Genomic DNA, 19,557 nt, shown 5'->3' on the forward strand with positions numbered 1-19,557 from the left:
AGTAGTTTATTTTTATAAATATTGCCCTAAAAGGTAGTGTTTTGGAAATGTCATTGAAAACAATAATGCCTTTGCCTATAAACATTTATGGAAATCTTTTTACCTGGAATTAGGCTCTAAACCTATAGTTGCTATGGAACAATGTTTACCAATCGTTTTGTAAGCGTGTAGTCCAGTGCCTTGTGCAGAATGGAGATGATGGAGATGAGTTAGTTGTTCAGTAAAGCAAGGGAGATTGTAGGTCATGCAGAGAAATTTGTTCTAATTTTGAAGGTTGTAGCTTGGAATAATTGGGACCCGAATCCTAACATTTTTAATTGCACTTTTCCATAAATAACTGCTTTTGTTTTCATGAGACTGCGGAACATGTATGAATGATGTAGGTCTGCAGAGAATCTTACATTGGACACATATACTGCCAGTATATCCTTGTCCTTCTGAATAGCTCTTGCTTATACCTGCCCAACTTATATTCATTCTTTCATTCTCTCTCAGTGCCATCAACCTTGCTGTGCTTTTGCCTACCCATAAGACCCCAGAGGTATCAGAGGATTAGGTCCCTTGAGGGCAAGGAATCATACTTGTTTTAATATCCCCATGCATCATGGTCACATGATGGTAGATTTAATATCCTCATGCATCATGGTCACATGATGGTAGATTAATAAAATGGTTAACGTGATTCTATTCTGTAATGGTATTGAACATTGATCTTCTGTGCTAAAATAGAGAAACTTATTATAGAGCCTGTATATAAGACCATTGATAAAATGAAGATTCTATTCATAAAATATTAGAGCTGGGACAGACTAATCCTAATACTTTTTTGCCTTTTAACATGTTTTATAGGTTTTTGTTTCCTTGGATAAAGAACTGTTCACTTCCTTTGTAGTTGGCCTTTTATGTTGCCAGGCATATGGCAAGCCTTTTTATGTTTTCTAAGAGCTGTATCTCTTTTGTTTCTTTCCAGTCACTCACTGATCTGTAGTGATTTCATACATCAGATTCCTTTTCTTTTATGGCTGTTTTCTTACTGAGTCAGCTGTGTTTTAGGAATGAGGGGATTGATGGTGACTACCAGATTTGAAGCTGGGAAGTAACTTGAAAAAATCATTCCTAAATATTGCCATGTGAAATAGCAATCAAAGTATGCTAGAATGGTAATACTTACTAGGTTGTTGGTTTTTTTTTTTTTTTTTTTTTTTTTTTTTTTGCCATCCTCAGGAAGATATTCTATTATTTCTTTTACATAATTAATGATGCATAACATCAGGATTATTGAAGCTATTTTGATTAAGAATAAAAAAGTGAGTAATTTAAATTTCAGGCACCAGCTGTGGATGTTGTTGCTGTTGGTCTTATGTCAGGTCAGGTTATCATTCACAACATTAAATTCGATGAAACATTAATGAAGTTTCGTCAAGACTGGGGACCTATTACTTCAATTTCATTTCGTACAGGTAACTTTTAACTTAATTATTAGCAAGAGTTAAGAATGTTTAAAATGTATACTTCAAAGCTTATAGAAATTTTCCAAGTGGATGTTTTCTTGCAAGTTAATGTATTTAATAGAAATAAGTGAAATACTGCATTACAAATAGCCATAGGAATATGGATAGATTATTGGTGCATACTTTTTTCTAACCTTATGTTTATGGATTAAGGGGATGGAGAGAAGAATTGTTACGTTTGGTGGTTTTATGGCGCATGTTTTTCTTACTGTATTTTACTTTTAATAACAGATGGTCATCCAATAATGGCAGCTGGAAGCCCATGTGGCCATATTGGACTCTGGGATCTAGAAGACAAAAAGTTAATCAATCAGATGAGAAATGCTCATTCTACAGCGATTGCCGGACTGACATTTCTCCATAGAGAGCCCCTTCTTGTCACAAATGGTGCCGACAATGCTCTGAGGGTATTATTATTGTTGTTATCATTTTCCTGGCTTCTACCCTTGGGGTTATTGCAAGCCTGTTTTAGTGTATCAGCCTAAAACCTAGAAGGTGAAAGGAAAATGGGATACAGTAATGGTATAGATGAAACAAAAGTACAGCAGGTTACATGATTGCAGTGAAGTGAAAAAGAGTTACAGTTCATCTCTCCCCAGCCCCTTCTCCAGAGTCAGCACTACCCAGTGCCAGTTGATAGGTGTAGAAGATGATCTGACTGCTTACAAATCGTTTAACACATTGTGAAAGAACCTTACCTTTTTATTTCTTGGCAGATATGGATATTTGATGGTCCTACAGGTGAAGGCCGGCTTTTGAGATTCAGAATGGGACATAGTGCTCCTCTTACCAAAATCAGATATTATGGACAAAACGGACAGCAAATTCTTAGTGCAAGTGAGTTTCTGCTTCATCCTATTAGTTTATCCCAGAAAGTATTGAGAGCAGGGTATTTAATAATTATTAGGTTTGGTATTGAATTTTCAGATTCAGATTTGAATTTGAGTGATTTGGAAATCTGAGTAAATGAGGAGATTCTTTTTGAAAACTTCAGGAAGCACTGTAGATACTGTCTTCATTTAGAATGTTATTTTATTTACTGATCTTCACAGACAGGTGGCTGGATTCTGAAACTGTGGCCCTTGCCAAGTCTCATAATCTGCTGAAAATTATTAATAACTCATATTATCCTTGGTTCTTACTAAATGGCATTCTTTGTACAAGTGAATGTTATAATGAAGTAGTTGCAATTTAGCTCTCCTTTTAAAGTATCCCAAACTGTAACTTCAAGTTTTAAGAATCATTAAGATCTGTCATTCAAATGATCCATTGTTTTGATGAAGTTTGATAGGTATTTTCTACATATATCAACAGGTCAAGATGGAACTCTTCAATCATTTTCCACAATACATGAAAAATTTAACAAGAGTTTGGGACATGGTAGGTCATTTGCAAGACGAAAAAAAAGCTACTGTCACAAAAGAAACGTTTCAAGATCTGGTTGTGAGACAGCCAGATGAGGTTTCATTGATAAATTTCCTTTTTTCTTGGATAAAATTAAAAAACCCCTGTATGGAAGAGTAATAGATTTTTAACATCAGTGTTGCTGTAGAAGTGGTTGAGGTGCTGCTATAAGGTTATTGAAAAGAATTAGACAGCTTGGGTGGTAAAAACATACTGCTGCCACCCAAAAGACATCAATGACTTATCTTGAGCCATGTGTAGAGTGCAGGATTTTAAACATGGAAGGGACATTAGAGAAGGCATCGAAGTAAGCAGTGTCCCATCTTTTTACAGAAAGAACTTACTTTATTCTGTATCTTTTCCCATAGTTTCCAGCATTTGAAAGATTTTATAAATAAAAAAAAATGTTTTCCAGTTTTATTCATAATTACTCCTCTTTTTAGCTACTGTCCTGGCTATTCATGTTTGTATATACTTCCAGATGAGTTACAAGATCTTTTTTTTTTAAGGATCATTCTTTAATCAGCATTCAAAGTAATACTTCTAGAAATTAAATTGGAGAGATTTGATATCTTTAAGAATCTTCACATCTAGGGATATGATATATCCTCTTTCAGGTTACTTTTTATTTTCCTTAGTGCTTTAATGAAGTTTTTGTTTGTTTGTTTTTTAGTTTTCCTCCTGTTGGTCTTCCATATTTGAGATTATTCAGTGGTATCTTATGTATTTTTTTATAATATGCTAATATTTTTTTTTGCTAGTGTTATAGATGTAATCTTTGTTCATCATATTTCTATCTGCAATATTTAGTATTTAGTAATTACTATATAAGAATATGTAATATGTTATAATTGCCAACTAATAATTATAGTGATCTTAAATATTACTGCATTGTAGAACTCACTTTTTTTTATTGGTTCTGTATTTTGTCCAATAAAATGATTATTCTAATTATTATTTGGTTGTTTCTCTTGATTGACATGACTATATTACCATCGTATCATCTGTAAAAAATGATTTTTTAACCTTTTTTTCAATTATTTATATCTCATAGTTTATTTTCTTATCTAATTATATAGACTAAATTTCAAAAATGATTTAAGTAATAGTGGTTATAACATCATCTTTATTTGGTTCCTAACTTAAATAAGAGTATCTTGAGCTGTGTAGTTATATGACAAAGAATTGCTTCTCTTTTATGTTCATTTTTCATTAAGAAGGATCCATAGCTATGTTCTTCTCTCCCTCAACTCCAGGATTAATAAATAAGAAGAGAGTCAAACGTAAAGGACTTCAGAATGCCTTGTCAGTAAGGCTTCCACCCATCACAAAATTTGCAGCTGGTAGGTAACTTAACACTGTATTCCAAGAAGTTCTGTTTTTCTATTTTTCCTACTATTTTTAAGTTTTCTTCATTTTAAAGAATGTTTTTGCAGGCATTAATAAGCATTTGGAAGTACCCCAAGTGCCTACTAATCTAATGTGAAGACTGAAAAAGAATTATTTATAATTTGCAGTTATCTTTTAATTTCAGGTTTTGGTCTTCTCTGTAAGACCTTTTAATAAACAGTATTTGGTATCTCATTTTGTAGCCCTTTTTATTCTATTATATGTCTGGTGTAATGAAAGTCAATAATATAAAAAGGTAAGAACAGAGAACATAAAGTTCTATTGTAATCAAAATCAGAATACACTGAGGTCCTTATATGCTACATTATTAGAGTGGTGTTTCATTCAAAGAATTGAATTGTTGATTGTTGAGTGAAAACTACCATAGAAATAAGGTACCATTTCCATTTCGAGGTTCTTATATCAACCTGATGATGGTTTCTTTCCTTTTTTTTTTTTTTTAAACTTTTATTTTGACCATCCTGCTTTCCATTTTTTATCTTAGAACCTGAGTGATCTCAGACATCTGAATCATGTTACTCACCTGCTTAAAAATCTTTCAGAGGCCCCTTACTGCCTGTAGGATGTAATCTCCTCTTATGAACACAGCTTTCACGACTTTGTGATATGGCCCCAGTTGCCTTGTCTGCTTCCCATCCTTCTCAGGAAATGCATCACTTACTTCTTTTTGTTCAAGTTACTCTTGAACCTATTTGTGTCCCCACCCCCAATTAATTGATGTTTGTTTTATTGCTTCTTTCAGGGAGCCATTTATTACTGTCCTCAAGTCTCTTTGTAAACTCTTGCTGAGTGCTTTTATAAGACACTATCATTATTTATTATAATTTCTTCTAATCAGAATTGCTTTTTTAAAAAAATTTTTTTAAGTTTATTATTTATTTTTGAGAGAAAAAGAGTGTGTGAGCAGGGGAGGAACAGAGATGGAGAGAGGGAGAGAGAATCTCAAGCAGACTTCTCACTGTCAGTGCAGAGCCCAACACAGGGCTTGAACTCATGAACCGTGAGATTGTGACCTGAGCCGAAATGAAGCTCAACCAGTGAGCCACCCAGGTGCCCCCAGAATTTCTTGTTAGATTAGAAGCTCATTGCTATCCGAAATTACCTGTACACCATCAGTCCCTAGTGCCTAATGATAACATAGAATATTATATTCTTAATAAGTAATAGGTAAATGAATGAGTGAGGGAATGAAAAATAATTTGATTTATGATTTTCATTATATTTTAGAGGAGGCTCGTGAAAGTGACTGGGATAGTATCATTGCTTGCCATCAAGGTAAACTGTCTTGTTCAACTTGGAACTATCAGAGATCTACCATAGGCGCTTACTTTCTCAAGCCAAAAGAGCTGAAGACAGATGACATAACCGCAACAGTAAGTGAGCTTGAGCTTGTTGATAAGAGCATTTTCTCCTGTAAAATTGTCCTGCTCTTGTTATACTCAAGTTTATTAATGATCATGTGGGTTGAAACAACAGTTTAACATTTTTAAATTATTTTCTAATAGTGTTAGGTTCTCCAACTGTAGAGAATTATTTTAGATTTAAGTTAAGTTTTGCTTAATTAGATGTATATTAGTTGCTTTAGTTTTCTAATTAAGTAGGATTACTCAGAATACCCTCTGAAGATGAATTCAGCATTTATCAATGAACTTTCTTACCTTACTTATGCTGAGTATACAGAACTATATTTAATGAATGTGAATCTTAAGGGTTTTTTTTCTTTCTTGATTTCTTCTGATATAGGAGTAAGATTTAGCTAACTCTTTAATGACTTATAGGTATAGAAGTTATTTAAAGCCTTTATTTTCTTATGTTTGTCTCTTGAGAAGTGCCTTATAGAGAAATTCTAATTGAGTTCTAAGCCTTTCTTAAATACACCTTTCATTTTTTATGTATATATTTTTTACTTTATTTTTTAGAGAGGCAGAGAGAGAGAAGGAGAGAGAATCCTAAGCAGGCTCCACACTCTTGGCACAGAGACCAATGCCAGGCTCAAACTCACAAACTGTGAGATCATGACCTGAGCCGAAACCAAGAGTTGGACGCTTAACCAACTGAGTCACCTCGGTGCCCCTTAAATACAGCTTTTAAATTCCAGTGTTTACTTAAGAGTTTACTCCTCTTTAGAAATTTTGTTTCTGTTTGCTTTTGTTAATATGTTAATCCACTTCTGTTGCATTCAGATTTTCAGATATAAAGAAGCAATGTTATATTCTGGTTTGCAGAGTTGTTGCTTCTTTTTTGGATTTTGTTGTTGTTTTAATGAGAGAGAGAGAAAGCACACATCTGTGCGGGGAAGGGCAAAGGAGAGAGAGACAGAGAATCTTACGCAGGCTCTGTGCCCAGTACAGGGCCTGACGCAGGGCTCAATCTTAGGACCGTGAAATCATGACCTGAGCCAAAATCAAAAGTTGGACATTGACATCCTTCTACTTTGTAAGAAACAGTTTTATTAATATAATTTATAAACCATAAAATTCTCTTTTAAAGTGTACAGTCCAGTGATTTTTAGTATATTCATAGGATTGGGAAATCATCACTAAAATCTAATCAATCTAATTTTAGAATATTCTTATCAACTCAAAAAGAAACCCCATTCTCTCACTTCCCCTCTCTCTTCTCCCTAACCTAGGTAACCACAATCTGCTTTTTATTTCTATAGATTTTCCTATTCTGGGCATTTAATGTAAATGGAATCATACAAGATATAGTCTTTCTGATTGGCTTTTCCATCACTTGGCATAATGTTTTCAAAGGTTATTCATGTTATAGCATTTATAACATACTTGTTTTATTGTGGACACTACTACATTTGTGTAGAAACCACATTTTATTTAGCCATTGATTAGTTGATGCTATTTATGTTGTTTCTACTTCTTGACTCTTATAAATAATGCTAACGTTAGCGCATTGTAGCAGGATTTTCACAAAAGAAGTCTTGACTCCCAGGCTTTTCTTTCCAGGAAGTAACTTTATTTGTGCCAGCACGGCTCAGTTGGGTTTATACCCAAAGAACTGAGCCCCAAACTTCACATGGCATAGTTTTGTACATTTTCTATTTCTTTGTCTACCATATATGGTAACACAGAGACATGCAGTCTGATTAAGTGGTCTCATGTTACAAGGTCATGAGGGATGTTGTTATCATGTACGGGTAGAGCCAGGTTGCCTTGAGGTTTTTTGTTTTTTTGTTTTGTTTTGTTTTGTTTTCACATTCTTAGGGAGGGGACCCTACCACACATAAGTTTTTATGTGAACATATGTTTTTGTTTCTCTGCATTTATACCTAGGACTGGAATCATTAGGTCATAATGCAACTCTGTTTAACATTTGTGGGGAACTGCCAACCTGTTTTCCAAAGTGGCTGCACCTTTTTATACTCCCATTAGCAATGTATAAGTGTTTTGATGTATATACATTTTATTTATTTATTTATTTATTTAATTTTTTTTTTCAACGTTTATTTATTTTTGGGACAGAGAGAGACAGAGCATGAACGGGGGAGGGGCAGAGAGAGAGGGAGACACAGAATCAGAAACAGGCTCCAGGCTCTGAGCCATTAGCCCAGAGCCCGACGCGGGGCTCGAACTCACGGAGCGCGAGATCGTGACCTGGCTGAAGTCGGACGCTCAACCGACTGCGCCACCCAGGCGCCCCTGATGTATATACATTTTAATGAACACTTGTGATTGCTCTTTTGATTATTGCCATCCTTCTTGGTATATAGTAGTATCTCATTGTGATTTGTGTTTCGGACTCAGTGTTGAGCCTCTTTTCATGTGTTTACTGATTGTATGTCTTCTTTGGAGAAATGTCTTTTCAATTCTGTGCCCATTAAAGGGGTTGTCTTTTTATATTGAGTTGTATTAGCTGTTTGTGTATTCTGGATCTAAATCCCTTATCAGATATGCAGTGTTTTTTCCCCTTTCTGTGGGCTGTCATTTCATTTTCTTGTTGATAATCATTTTCAGTGTAAGAGTTTTTATTATGATCAAGTCCAACCTATCTTTTCTTTTCTTTTTTTTTTTTTTTTTTTGCTGATGGTTTTTGGAAAATTGTTGCCTAACCCAGGGCCATGAAGATTTACTCCTGTGATTTGTGCTAAGGAGTTTCATAGTTTTAGCTATTACATTTAAGCCTATAATCCTTTCGGAGTTAATTTATGTGTATGATGTATGTAGAGGTCCAAGTTCATTCTGTTACATATGAATATCTAGTTGTCTCAGCATCATTATTCAAAAACTATTCTTTCCCCCATTGAATAGTCTTGGCGTGCTTGCCAAAAATAAATTTGACATGAATATGAGGCTTTATTTCCAGATTCTCAGTTCTATTCCATTGTTTTATATGTCTGTCTTTGTGCCAGAACCACACTGTCTTGACTATGGTACCTTTGTGTTAAGTTTTAAAATCAGAAAAATTGAATCCTCCAAGTTCTTTTTTCAAGATTGTTTTGGCTGTTCTAATCTCTTGCATGTCCATGTGAATTTTAGGATCTGCTTGTCAATTTCTGCAAAGAAAGCAGCTAGGATTTTGGTAGGGGTTTTGTTGATACCATAAATCAGTTTGAGGAGTGTTACCATATTAATATTACTTCTGATCCATGAACATGGGATGTCTTTCCATTTATTTAGATCCTTAATTTCTGTCAGCAGTATTTTGTGGTTGTCTGTGTACAAGTCTCATACTTCTTTGGTTTTCTGGTATCTTATTGTTTTTAATGCTATTATAAATGGAGTTCTTTCTTAATTTTGTTTTGGATTGTTTATTGCTAGCGTGTTGAAATATAATTAGTTTTTGTGTACTGACCTATCATGTAACCTTGCTGAACTTATCTATTCTGTTTTTTAGTGAATACCTGTTTTTAACTTATTGAAAGTATAATTACATAGTTGATTCTCTTTTGTACAAGGCATTTTGAAAGTATGTATGCTCTATTCTCCATAGTACAAAAATCCAGTTTTAAGCTTTTATACTGTTTTGTAAACCATAGAGATTTTATCTTAAGCCTCTTAAGTTTACCTGCACAGTTTTGAGTAGCTGTTGTACTAGTAGTGGTAACGATAATTACAGCTAACATTTTTTGTGTGCTTACTTTCTTCTAGGCTCTGTGCCTAACATGCATTATTTTTTTTTGAGAGAGAGAAAGCATGTGTGCATATGCACGCACGTGAGGGGAGGAGGGGCAGAGTGGGGGTGGGGAGAGAGAGAGAATCTTAAGCAGACTCTATGCACAGTGTGGAGCCTGACATGGGGCTTAGTCTCACGATAATGAGATCATGACCTGAGCCAAAATCAAGAGTCAGATGCTTAACTGACTGAGCCACTCAGGTGCCCCTAACAGGCATTATTTTATATTATTCTTGCAACAATCCTATGATGTTGTCTGTTGTTAGCCTCTTTTTATAGACAATAAAGTTAAAGCTTAATATAATAATGATGACCATCCTAATGATATGTTTTCAGTTTTATATCTGCTGTAGAAGCAATTACATAAGGTAAGGTAAAGAAATTAGGCGGTGGAATACTTTGACTTTAGCGGTATTGTGAATAAATTAAAATTGAAAGCCAGCTGAAATACAATTCTTCTTACTTTATAAATTTCAATTGAGTTAACTTTGGTTATGTTTTATTTTCTTGGATAATAATTTCTGTATACTTCTTAGAGAATGGACATAGAATCAAGCAGTTATTTCTTATACACCCAAGTACAATGACATTATCTTTACGAAAATTAATGAGGCAGTTCATTTAGAATGCTTCTTTTTTTTTTTAATGAGGTAATTAGTAGGTGAAAAGACATTTGGAAACCATAAAGTACAGTAAAAATATTAGTTATTTTTTGTATAATTTGTGTTAAAAATTTTTTTTTTCCAAAGGCAGTAGATATAACTTCTTGTGGAAACTTTGCTGTAATTGGTCTGTCATCAGGAACTGTAGATGTATATAATATGCAGTCTGGTATTCATCGAGGAAGTTTTGGCGAGGATCAAGGTAATGAATTTTTTCCCTTTTTTTATTAAAAAGAATAATAATATACAAGGCTAATAACTAACTGTCTCTGGCATTTATTAAATTCTTGAGTGCTAGGCATTTTGGTAAGGTTGTAGATGGGTTATCGTCAACCCTATCTAGCAGTTACTGCCATTACACCTACTATAAACACCATGTTGAAATACTTAAATAGAATGAAGTTATTGATAGATTAGAGGAAAGTAGATATTATACAAATTAAAATTTGCGTTTTCTTCCCCTTTCATTAAGCAGAAAATCTTAAGCTTTCTGGCATCAACCAGATTGATATTGTTTTAATTACAGCAATATAATAATCTTCTGAAATCCAGATTAATTTTAAGATTTTAAGGGAGCTAAATAGAGGGAACTTAGAAATTTAAATGAAGGAATCACTCTTTGTGTAGTGTTTAGAGAGGCAGTGCCATTTTCTTAATGTCTTTTTCCTTTTAACATATGTTTTAAAGCTCATAAAGGATCTGTTAGAGGTGTTGCAGTGGATGGCTTAAACCAGTTGACAATTACAACTGGTAGTGAAGGATTACTCAAGTTCTGGAACTTTAAAAACAAAATTTTAATACACTCTATGAGCCTTGATTCGTCTCCGAATACGATGCTGCTACATAGAGACAGGTAAAGTTTTTCCTTTAATGATTATGGATTTTATTTTTGATGTTTTTGGTAAAAGTCATAATGTAAGTACATAATTTATCAGGTGGGAAAATTATACATTTAATGTAAAGGAACAGAATTTTGTTTAATTTCCCCACAGGTATGCTTGATTATTAAAAAAAATTAAAATGACTATGAGATTTTAATGTGAAAGGTTTGTTGGTTTGTTTATTAAAACTGGTGTGTTTATCTTACTAGTGGCATTCTGGGACTTGCCTTGGATGACTTCTCCATTAGTGTTCTGGATATTGAAACTAGGAAGATTGTCAGAGAGTTTTCTGGACACCACGGCCAAATAAATGACCTGGTAAAACAAACTTTGGATGTTTAATTAAAACTTGACTAATTTCTGTTTCTGTTTAGGTTAAAATATATTAAAACTATTGCCCTTTAATGGAGTTAAAGTTTTCATATGAGATATTCAAAATAATTTGGAAATTAATTTTCAAAGAATACAGTTTTAAAGAAAATTTAGAATATAAAGAAGTTAATGCCGTCAGATTGAAGTATAAATAAATCTCAGAGTTCATCTTTTTCTCTTAAACTCTAAACAAGGCTAAAATATCCTTTGGAGAATAAATGATCTATTGAAACATAAGTATTTAGTATTAAACTAGGTTGAGAGAATTCATTTCTTATTTTCTGAATGCATAACAAATGAATAGTAGGGGACCTTGAATATCTGGTATCTGGTTTATTCTAGCTTAGTGTTATTTCTAGAGTTTAGATTTCTTAACTCTAAAAGAGTTTAATCAATAAAAATGTGTTTTGGCTTACTATTACGTTTTTATAGTGGGATATAAGATACAAAAAGTACTCTAGTTTGAAAAATATATATTGAGGCTATATTAAGTTTATATATTGTTATTTTTCATCACTCACATCTTGATTCACTTGAAAACAGGAAAAAATTAAAATCTGGGTTATTTAGTGGCAATTCTAACATCTATATTTATTTATCCATTCTTGTACCAAAAATCAGCAGTTTATCCATTCCCTTAAAAATATAGGGGAAAAAGCCAGGAAATTGTGTTGTTCTGCAGATAGGAAATTGGCAACATAATTTGTTGTGTTATCATCTGTAGAAATGAGGGCAGGAGTGGAGTGATTTTGATGAAATTTTTTGATGCATTTTTAAAACCAGTCGGTGCCAGCTTGCCCTTTCTTTCCTTTTCAAACCTTATTTTGAACTTGTATGTCTGGAATTTCTCCTACTCAGCAATAAATTATTCCTGTTCAGTTAAATCTGTGAGCATATAACACAGATTACCTATCAGAGTCATTTTCCCTGTCCTTAATGTACTTGATTCTGTAAATTAAACTCACTGTACCTTAAGGTTTGAGTTTCTGCTGTATCACTACAACCCAATGAACAGATTGGAGTCCACTTATCCCAGTATCATCTGTTAATATGGATGGTGATAATCCCTGTGGTGTGTTTAAACTCCTGGATGAATAATCTACCATTATAAACATTAAAGGTTTTTTTTGGTGGGGGGGGTCTTCTTTCATATATGGCCTGATCTAAGCCTCACAACACGTATGTGCTACAGGAAAATGAGAGCTATTTACCCATTTATATCAACAGAAAAGATATAGCTTCTTTAAGGTGGCATAAGTAGTTTATTATTTACTTTTATTTTGCAATTCTAATTACTGTGGTGTTAAATTACATTTTGGAATTAAAACATCATTATAAAAGGATCTTTAACTGAAGCAACAAGTAAATAGAAGTTCTTGTGTAGTAATTTTAATATTTTAAGGGAATTTGCATTCCTTTTTTTTTTTAATGTTTGTTTATTTGTGAGAGAGACACAGTGTGAGCAGGGGAGGAGCAGAGAGAGATGGAGACACAGAATCTGAAGCAGCCTCCAGGCTCTGAGCTGTCAGCACAGAACCCGATGCAGGGCTCAAACACATAATCTGTACGATCATGACCTGAGCCGAAGTCAGATGCCCAACCGATGCCCAACCGACTGAGCCACCCAGGCGCCCCAGGGCATTTGCATTCTTGTTTTCAAAATCATTTTGGACTCTAAGAAAGCCAGTCTAATATCTAGATTCTTTAGTGAAATACAGGTTTTGTTTCTTTCACAGAACTGTATAACTGAAATTAGGCTAACAAAATATTTCATTGAATGTTCTCAGAATAGCTAGCAGTTTTATCCTGAAAATGTTTGTAGTCATTTGTTAACTGTCTATAAATGTAGGTGGTTATGTAGTAAAAATTGAAAATTGGATGATACTGTTTTAAAACTTTTTATGATACATGTAAAAACCTAATTCTTATTTATATCCAAACAGTGGCATATAAGAAATGAATTTTTTTCTATAAAATGCAGCAGTTTAAATTTTACTCAGACTTATTTTTTTATGAAGCCTGCATCTTGTTTTCATTTCTTGCATTCTTTAAGCTGTTAAATATACAGGCACAAATATACATAAATGCACACACGCATTATATGTGTATTCTTGTTTTTCTTTTAATTTGAAGGCTTTCAGTCCTGATGGTCGTTGGTTAATAAGTGCTTCAATGGATTGCACTGTTAGAACTTGGGACCTTCCATCTGGGTGGTGAGTTTATTTTTAAACCCCTAACCTCTGTCAGAAGATTTCTCAGTCATCGTCTTTACGTGTAACTTTTACCTATAGTTAATGGTTTGTGTGCCTTTTGAATGTGAATATATTTTGGGGATTTTTCTAACCTTACTATTAGATCAAAAACCTGTTTTTTGGGAGGGAGTAGTGCCATAAAAGATAATAGTGAGGAAAATGCAATCTCTCTTAGGTTTTCTGTACTTGGCAAAATTGAGACATAGAAAGTGAGTTGAATAAACTTTAAGAAAGCTCATTTGACCTTTTTGATACTCGAAAATAGAGTTCAGACTTTAGGACTGGAAACTCTTATTTAGTGTCTTCTTGTTGTTTTTGTTGTATTTAGTTAAAAGGTCCAAAACCCAACTTTACTTTTATATACTATGTATTTTCTGTGTCTGACATAATTCTTGTTTTAGATAATGTGTTTCTTAGAATTTGGGTAAAACCCAGCAGCATGCAGATGCATAAATCCGTTTCGTTTCGTAGATAGAAACTTGTTACAAAAACAGCACTTAAATTGAAAATTTACCTACTTCTGTTAAATAATTTGAACATTGGAGACCTACAGAGTGAGAGCAAGGGAGCTAGCTTTGTTATTAAAAATTATGTAGGAATAGATACAATTTAAAATCATATCACTTAACAGAATTGCTTAGAGTATGAAAGTAGTGATGGAAACAATGAAGTATCTATTTAACAGGAACATACTGTAAGGTGGGGAAAAATGGGAAGGAAGATGGCACTTTTTAAACCTCTGAAAAATTCCTAAATTAAGCTCTGTCCAATTGTACTTCCTCTTTTCTCAGGAATTGATAAGTTTATACCTGAAAGCAGTTTGACCTTTAGAAAGGAAAAACCCTGATAGACTCATTTCCCTTTAAGGTTGGTATAGGAATGAGGCACAGCTGTCCATCCAGCATACACACCAGATTTGGAACATGCACAGCAAGAGTGTCTAACGGGTCCAGCTTAATAACTAGGAACCTTCTCTATAGGTGTGTCTGTCTTTCACTCAAAATATAGTCAAACAAAATCTAATTCGTTGGCTGTGTCTTGTAGCTTTTAAAAGTTCACTTAAAGTTTGTACTTCCTTAATTTTTAAAAACTCCTTTTTTGAAGGCTACATTAGAAATATTGGTTGTGCTCTTCAGACTTTCACAATCTTCTAAAAATTGACAATATAATTAAATTGCCTTACAGTAGGAAAGTTGTACAAGGTATACACCTTTTTAGCTTCAGTTCACATTAGATGGGAGAGATGGGTTAATGTTGAATAGTACTAAACTGGCAAAATATTTTTTAAAAGTGGTAAGGGGCACCTGGGTGGCTCAGTCGGTTAAGCAACTGGCTCTTGATTTCAGCTCAGGTCATGGTCTCACGGTTTGTGGGTTCGAGCCCCACATCAGGCTCCACGCTGACAATGCAGATCCTGCTTGTCCTCTTGATCCTCTTGATCCTCTCTTTCCCTTTCTCTCTGCCCCTCCCCCACTCTCTCTCTCACTTTCAGAATAAATAAATTAAAAAAATAAAAGGGTAAACACGGGGTGCCTGGGCAGCTCAGTTGGTTAAGCTTCTGACTTTGGCTCAGGTCATGATCTCGGAGCTTGTGAGTTGGAGCCCCACTTTGGGCTCTGTGCTGACGGTTCAGAGCCTGGAGATTGCTTCGCATTCTGTGTCTTCCTCTTGCTCTGCCCCTCCCTCGCTGACGCTCTCTTTCTCTCTCTCTCTCAAAAATAAACAAACAAACAATAAATAAATAGTGATAAACATATATTTGGAATATAAGAATTAGGTTCTTAAACCAGCATTCAAAGCTACCAGTCTTTGACTCAACGTTTACCCTTTTTGCTAAATTTCTTATTTCAGTAAAAAGTTGAATGGATTTAAATCTGACCGGTTTTCAACTCTGATGCCTTATTTTTAGATGAACCGTGAGACATATTAAGTGAATACAGAGGGAAGCTGGGAGAAACAAACGGGCAAGAAATGAGTCAGTCATGTAAGGATTGTTAAAAGAAAATCTAATAATTTCTACCCTGATTGGACCAAAGTATATTTTAATAAAGAAAACCATAAATACTTACTTGGTTCAGCTATGAGGCACAGTGAATGAGAAAGCTTGAAAAGCAATGTCAAACAGCTGCTGCTGCCTGATTGCAGCTAAGCTGACTTTCATATGTGCTTGTATTTCCATCTTCCTTCATATCCTAATAGCTGTAGGTACTGCTGTTATTAGTCCCATTTTACAAATGAGGAAATGGAGGCTCAGAGAGAAGTCATTTACCCAAGGTTGCATAGTTTGTAAGTGACATTTTGCTGTAATAAACACAGAAGAAAGAAACAGATTTCCCAATAATTGTGATATCAACTTTGCTTAGTTGTGTCATGCTCTGGGGATGAATTGATTTTGTAGAGATAATAAGGAAGTGAGGATCAGTATTTCATTTTACAACCCTAGGTAACTTTTGGATATTCCTAGTTCTTTGCTCAACAAGCAGTTTCATCATTTACACAACATGTTAAATATTTAAACAATGAATTGACTTACGGTCTGAAAAGTGAAAGTATGAGCAAACCTTTGGGCGTGGTAACATACATGTGTATCCATCTGCAGTACCTATCTAAAGCAAATGGCATACGTTCTGAACTGTTTTCTGTAAAATGTTTTTAAAGTGCTGACAATTTCCTTGTGTTTATAGGATTCTCGGAGAAGTAGAGTTGAAATTTTTTTCTCTGAAATTATCTGGCATCTACTACTTATTTCTGGTTGTTTTTCATCTATTAGAAATTCAGATTGAGCCCCTTTGGGGTGAGGAAAATATAAAAGTAAATAGTTAATAGAATTTTACATTTTGTTCTTTCTCACCCTCTGACCCCTGCTCTCTGTGGAGCATTACATGAAAATTGTTGGAATACAACATTGTTTTGCATTTCTCACTGAGGCAAAAACCATCCCTTTTGTTTCTATTCTTTAAGAGCCTTTTGTAAGGTAATTCTGTCCCTTTGGAGATTGAACAGTTAGATGCTGTCTGCATTTGCTCAGAATATAATCAGAAATTACTTACTGTTAACCTGTATAACATGCAAGTCTCTGTGCTTGAAAATCTGATCCCTTAAAGTTTTGTTAATGTTTGCTCAAAAAAAATTATAATTTACCTGGGGCTTTTCATTTTGTGGGATTAGCAGAAGACAGTGTGGTCGTTAGGTCTGAGATTAAGCCTGTACACTTATGCTTTATGAACTAAGGTGGCAGTGTAAAATACACTGTGTATGTGGAAACCACCTTTCTTTAATTTGATGCTTTTACATAATGGAGAGCCAATCCACCCACACATAACAGCTGTGGAAGTCAAGTTGCACAGTGAATTCGACAAAATATAGTATCAAGTAACATAAATTTGCTCAAGCATTAGATTCTCTTTTTAACAGATTCTAAATGTGTTAGGAAGTTTCACTCCTCATATAACTTTTAAAGAGCAAGTATTGATCAAGAAAGAAGAAATAGTAAGATCTGAAATTGTTGTGTTTAGGTTTAATCTTCATCTGTATGTGCTGAGATAATGTTTCCGTCTGGGTTGTTGGCATTAAGTGAATTACCATAAATAATTTGTCTCTGGTATATAATAAGTGTTTAGCAAACGTTTCCTTTCTCCCAGGTCCCCTTGATCGAAGAACAGCCATTTTTGTAAGCTTCCAAAGTAGGTTTAAACAGAAATCAGACAGGTTATTACTCATCCTTGTCCCCCGTAACTAAGAATTAAACAGCAGTCATTGTACTGAGCACACTTCTTTGTGTGTTTGTCTTCATTGCTCCTAATTTTAGTTTTGTTTTCCTATCTTGCATTCATTATTTAAACTTTATATTTTCAATCACTCTGAGCAAATTAAGAAAGAGATTTTATCATGAAAAAGTCACTCAATGTCGCCACTGGAGAGTCTTCATTTACATTTGAGCTGCTTAGAGTATGTTCCATGCATCACCAGTGTAGGCATCCTCTGGGTCTCTATATTGCTATCTAGCTGTTTATTGTATCTTTAGTTTCAGTAGTGGTTTTACTGAGTTGATAGTGATTAAGTGTTCAGACTTCTTGGGTGACAATCTTTGGCTCAGTTGCTTTCTATCTTGAGCACATTTTTAAATCTTACTGGGCTTCATTTTTCTGATCTGTATAGTAAGGACAGATCTGCCTTAGAGGGTTGTGAGGATTAAATTGAGTAGACTTAAGTGCTCAGAGTACTTTCTAACATGGAGTGCTAAAAAAGTGTTAATTGCTATTATTTTTTAATTTGTTTTATTTAATGTGGATTTGAAACTTCAGTTATTTTGCTGTGCCTTCTCGTGGATAATGTATTGGCTTTAGTGAATAAAGTAGTATTTAAAACAGCCATGATTAAAACCCGTATGCTTCTCTTAAAGTATACAAAGTGTTCACACTCAGCCAGTGTAAGAAGCCTCCACTGCAAGATGCCAATGGGTTAGACCTTTCTGCTCCTTAGATCCCCTTGTGTCACTTCCTGCCACCACCATTCTAGTTCAGCTCTTTATTGTTTGGTTAGATGACTGCTACCATAATCTCACTATATACTTCCTGTTCACATATCTTCTACATTCTGATGGCACATTTTGTTATGAAAGTGAAGATTACACCTATATCTGCTCAAAAGCCTTTAGTGATTTTTCCTTTGATTAAAAGATAAAAAGCAAACTTAGATGTATGGTATTCAAGGTGCTGTACGCAGCCTTATGCTTATGCACTTGCTAATTTATCAAACCACTTCTCTCTTACACCCAATTGTATTTTGACCTCACTTTGACCTCCCCATTTCCCTCAGCCAGGAAATACTTTATCAACGGCATCCATTGAAATCCTGTTCATTTGTAAGGCTCATCTCAGTCACTTTGTTCTCTGAGGATCCTGTTCTGTGTCTCCTGCCTGTGTGTAATTGCTTCCTCTCCCTCCCCAACTTTTCAACTCCTCCAGCATTTTAAAGTTGTGAGACTGGGTTGCATAAGCTCTATAAGGCTTTGTGGTTGTGCTCTGTAGACTGAATTTTCATGTTTCGCGTATAGCATAGTTACCTATTAGAAAAATAGGTAGACTTGCACAAAAGTTATTCTGTTACTATTTCTTAATCTTATTCACAGCCATTTCATTATTTCCTTTCGTTGCTTAAGCCTTTTTAAAATTTCACTGAAATAACAAAAATACAGGAGAGTACTGGTAATAAGACTTATTTTAAATGTGTTACGTCTTCAGAATTTGTCCCCAAGTCAGTCTACCAAAGTGGCTTTCCAGAAAAAGAGAGCATTTCCTCTAGTATTTTCCCTGTTATTGAAACTCTTTCTCTAGTTAATTGGTCTATTTAGGGTTCTAGGTCTTTCTCATTAAGAGAGGTTATTTTCACATATTAACGTATTTGACAAAGCTCTTTGTTAGTGATGGCTTTCTTGTGTTGATTTGTAGAAATAAAACATGAATATTTTCTTCATCTTTCATACCCTGTTCTTTTAGCAAAAATATATTTTGCGAGTTATGTCCTTTTTTGGTATTTGTTAAAATACTTTAACATTCTAATTCATTTTATAGCCTTATAGACAGCTTTCTGTTGGACTCTGCTCCTCTCAATGTTACTATGTCCCCTACTGGAGACTTTCTGGCTACTTCCCACGTAGACCACCTTGGAATTTATCTTTGGTAAGTTCTTATATACATTTCTGTTCTGGGTAGGGAAGAGGATGATGATACTGTCAGAAAATCATTGCTAACATTGCCATTTAGGTTTTTGTTTTTGTTTTAATTTATAAAATGGTAATTTCACATAAACAATTCACCATGAGTATATTTAACATCTACTTGATAATTTAGATAGCTTTGCTTCAGTGTGTATTCTAAACCACAGGACTGATTTTTAGTTATATTTGGTTTTTATTTGCAGAAAGGATAAGTGA

The 19,557-nt window shown here is 34.3% G+C and overlaps 1 protein-coding gene across 1 annotated transcript in view; it reads left to right on the plus strand.

The window, feature by feature from the left end:
- WDR36 (WD repeat domain 36) overlaps positions 1-19,557 on the plus strand; it is a 44,082-nt gene that overhangs the window by 12,748 nt on the left and 11,777 nt on the right. Inside the window, exons 7-17 of the mRNA XM_047090177.1 lie at positions 1,328-1,460; positions 1,743-1,918; positions 2,228-2,348; positions 2,826-2,891; positions 4,172-4,258; positions 5,553-5,698; positions 10,205-10,319; positions 10,805-10,970; positions 11,208-11,316; positions 13,504-13,583; positions 19,196-19,303. Of these exons, the coding sequence (XP_046946133.1) occupies positions 1,328-1,460; positions 1,743-1,918; positions 2,228-2,348; positions 2,826-2,891; positions 4,172-4,258; positions 5,553-5,698; positions 10,205-10,319; positions 10,805-10,970; positions 11,208-11,316; positions 13,504-13,583; positions 19,196-19,303 (1,307 nt within the window). The remainder of the gene's footprint in view (positions 1-1,327; positions 1,461-1,742; positions 1,919-2,227; positions 2,349-2,825; positions 2,892-4,171; positions 4,259-5,552; positions 5,699-10,204; positions 10,320-10,804; positions 10,971-11,207; positions 11,317-13,503; positions 13,584-19,195; positions 19,304-19,557) is intronic.

The sequence above is a fragment of the Lynx rufus genome, unplaced genomic scaffold (assembly GCF_022079265.1).
Source record: "Lynx rufus isolate CCGP_SWC_20201006 ecotype Redwood Valley unplaced genomic scaffold, mLynRuf1.p SCAF_1, whole genome shotgun sequence".
Lineage (NCBI taxonomy): Eukaryota > Metazoa > Chordata > Mammalia > Carnivora > Felidae > Lynx > Lynx rufus.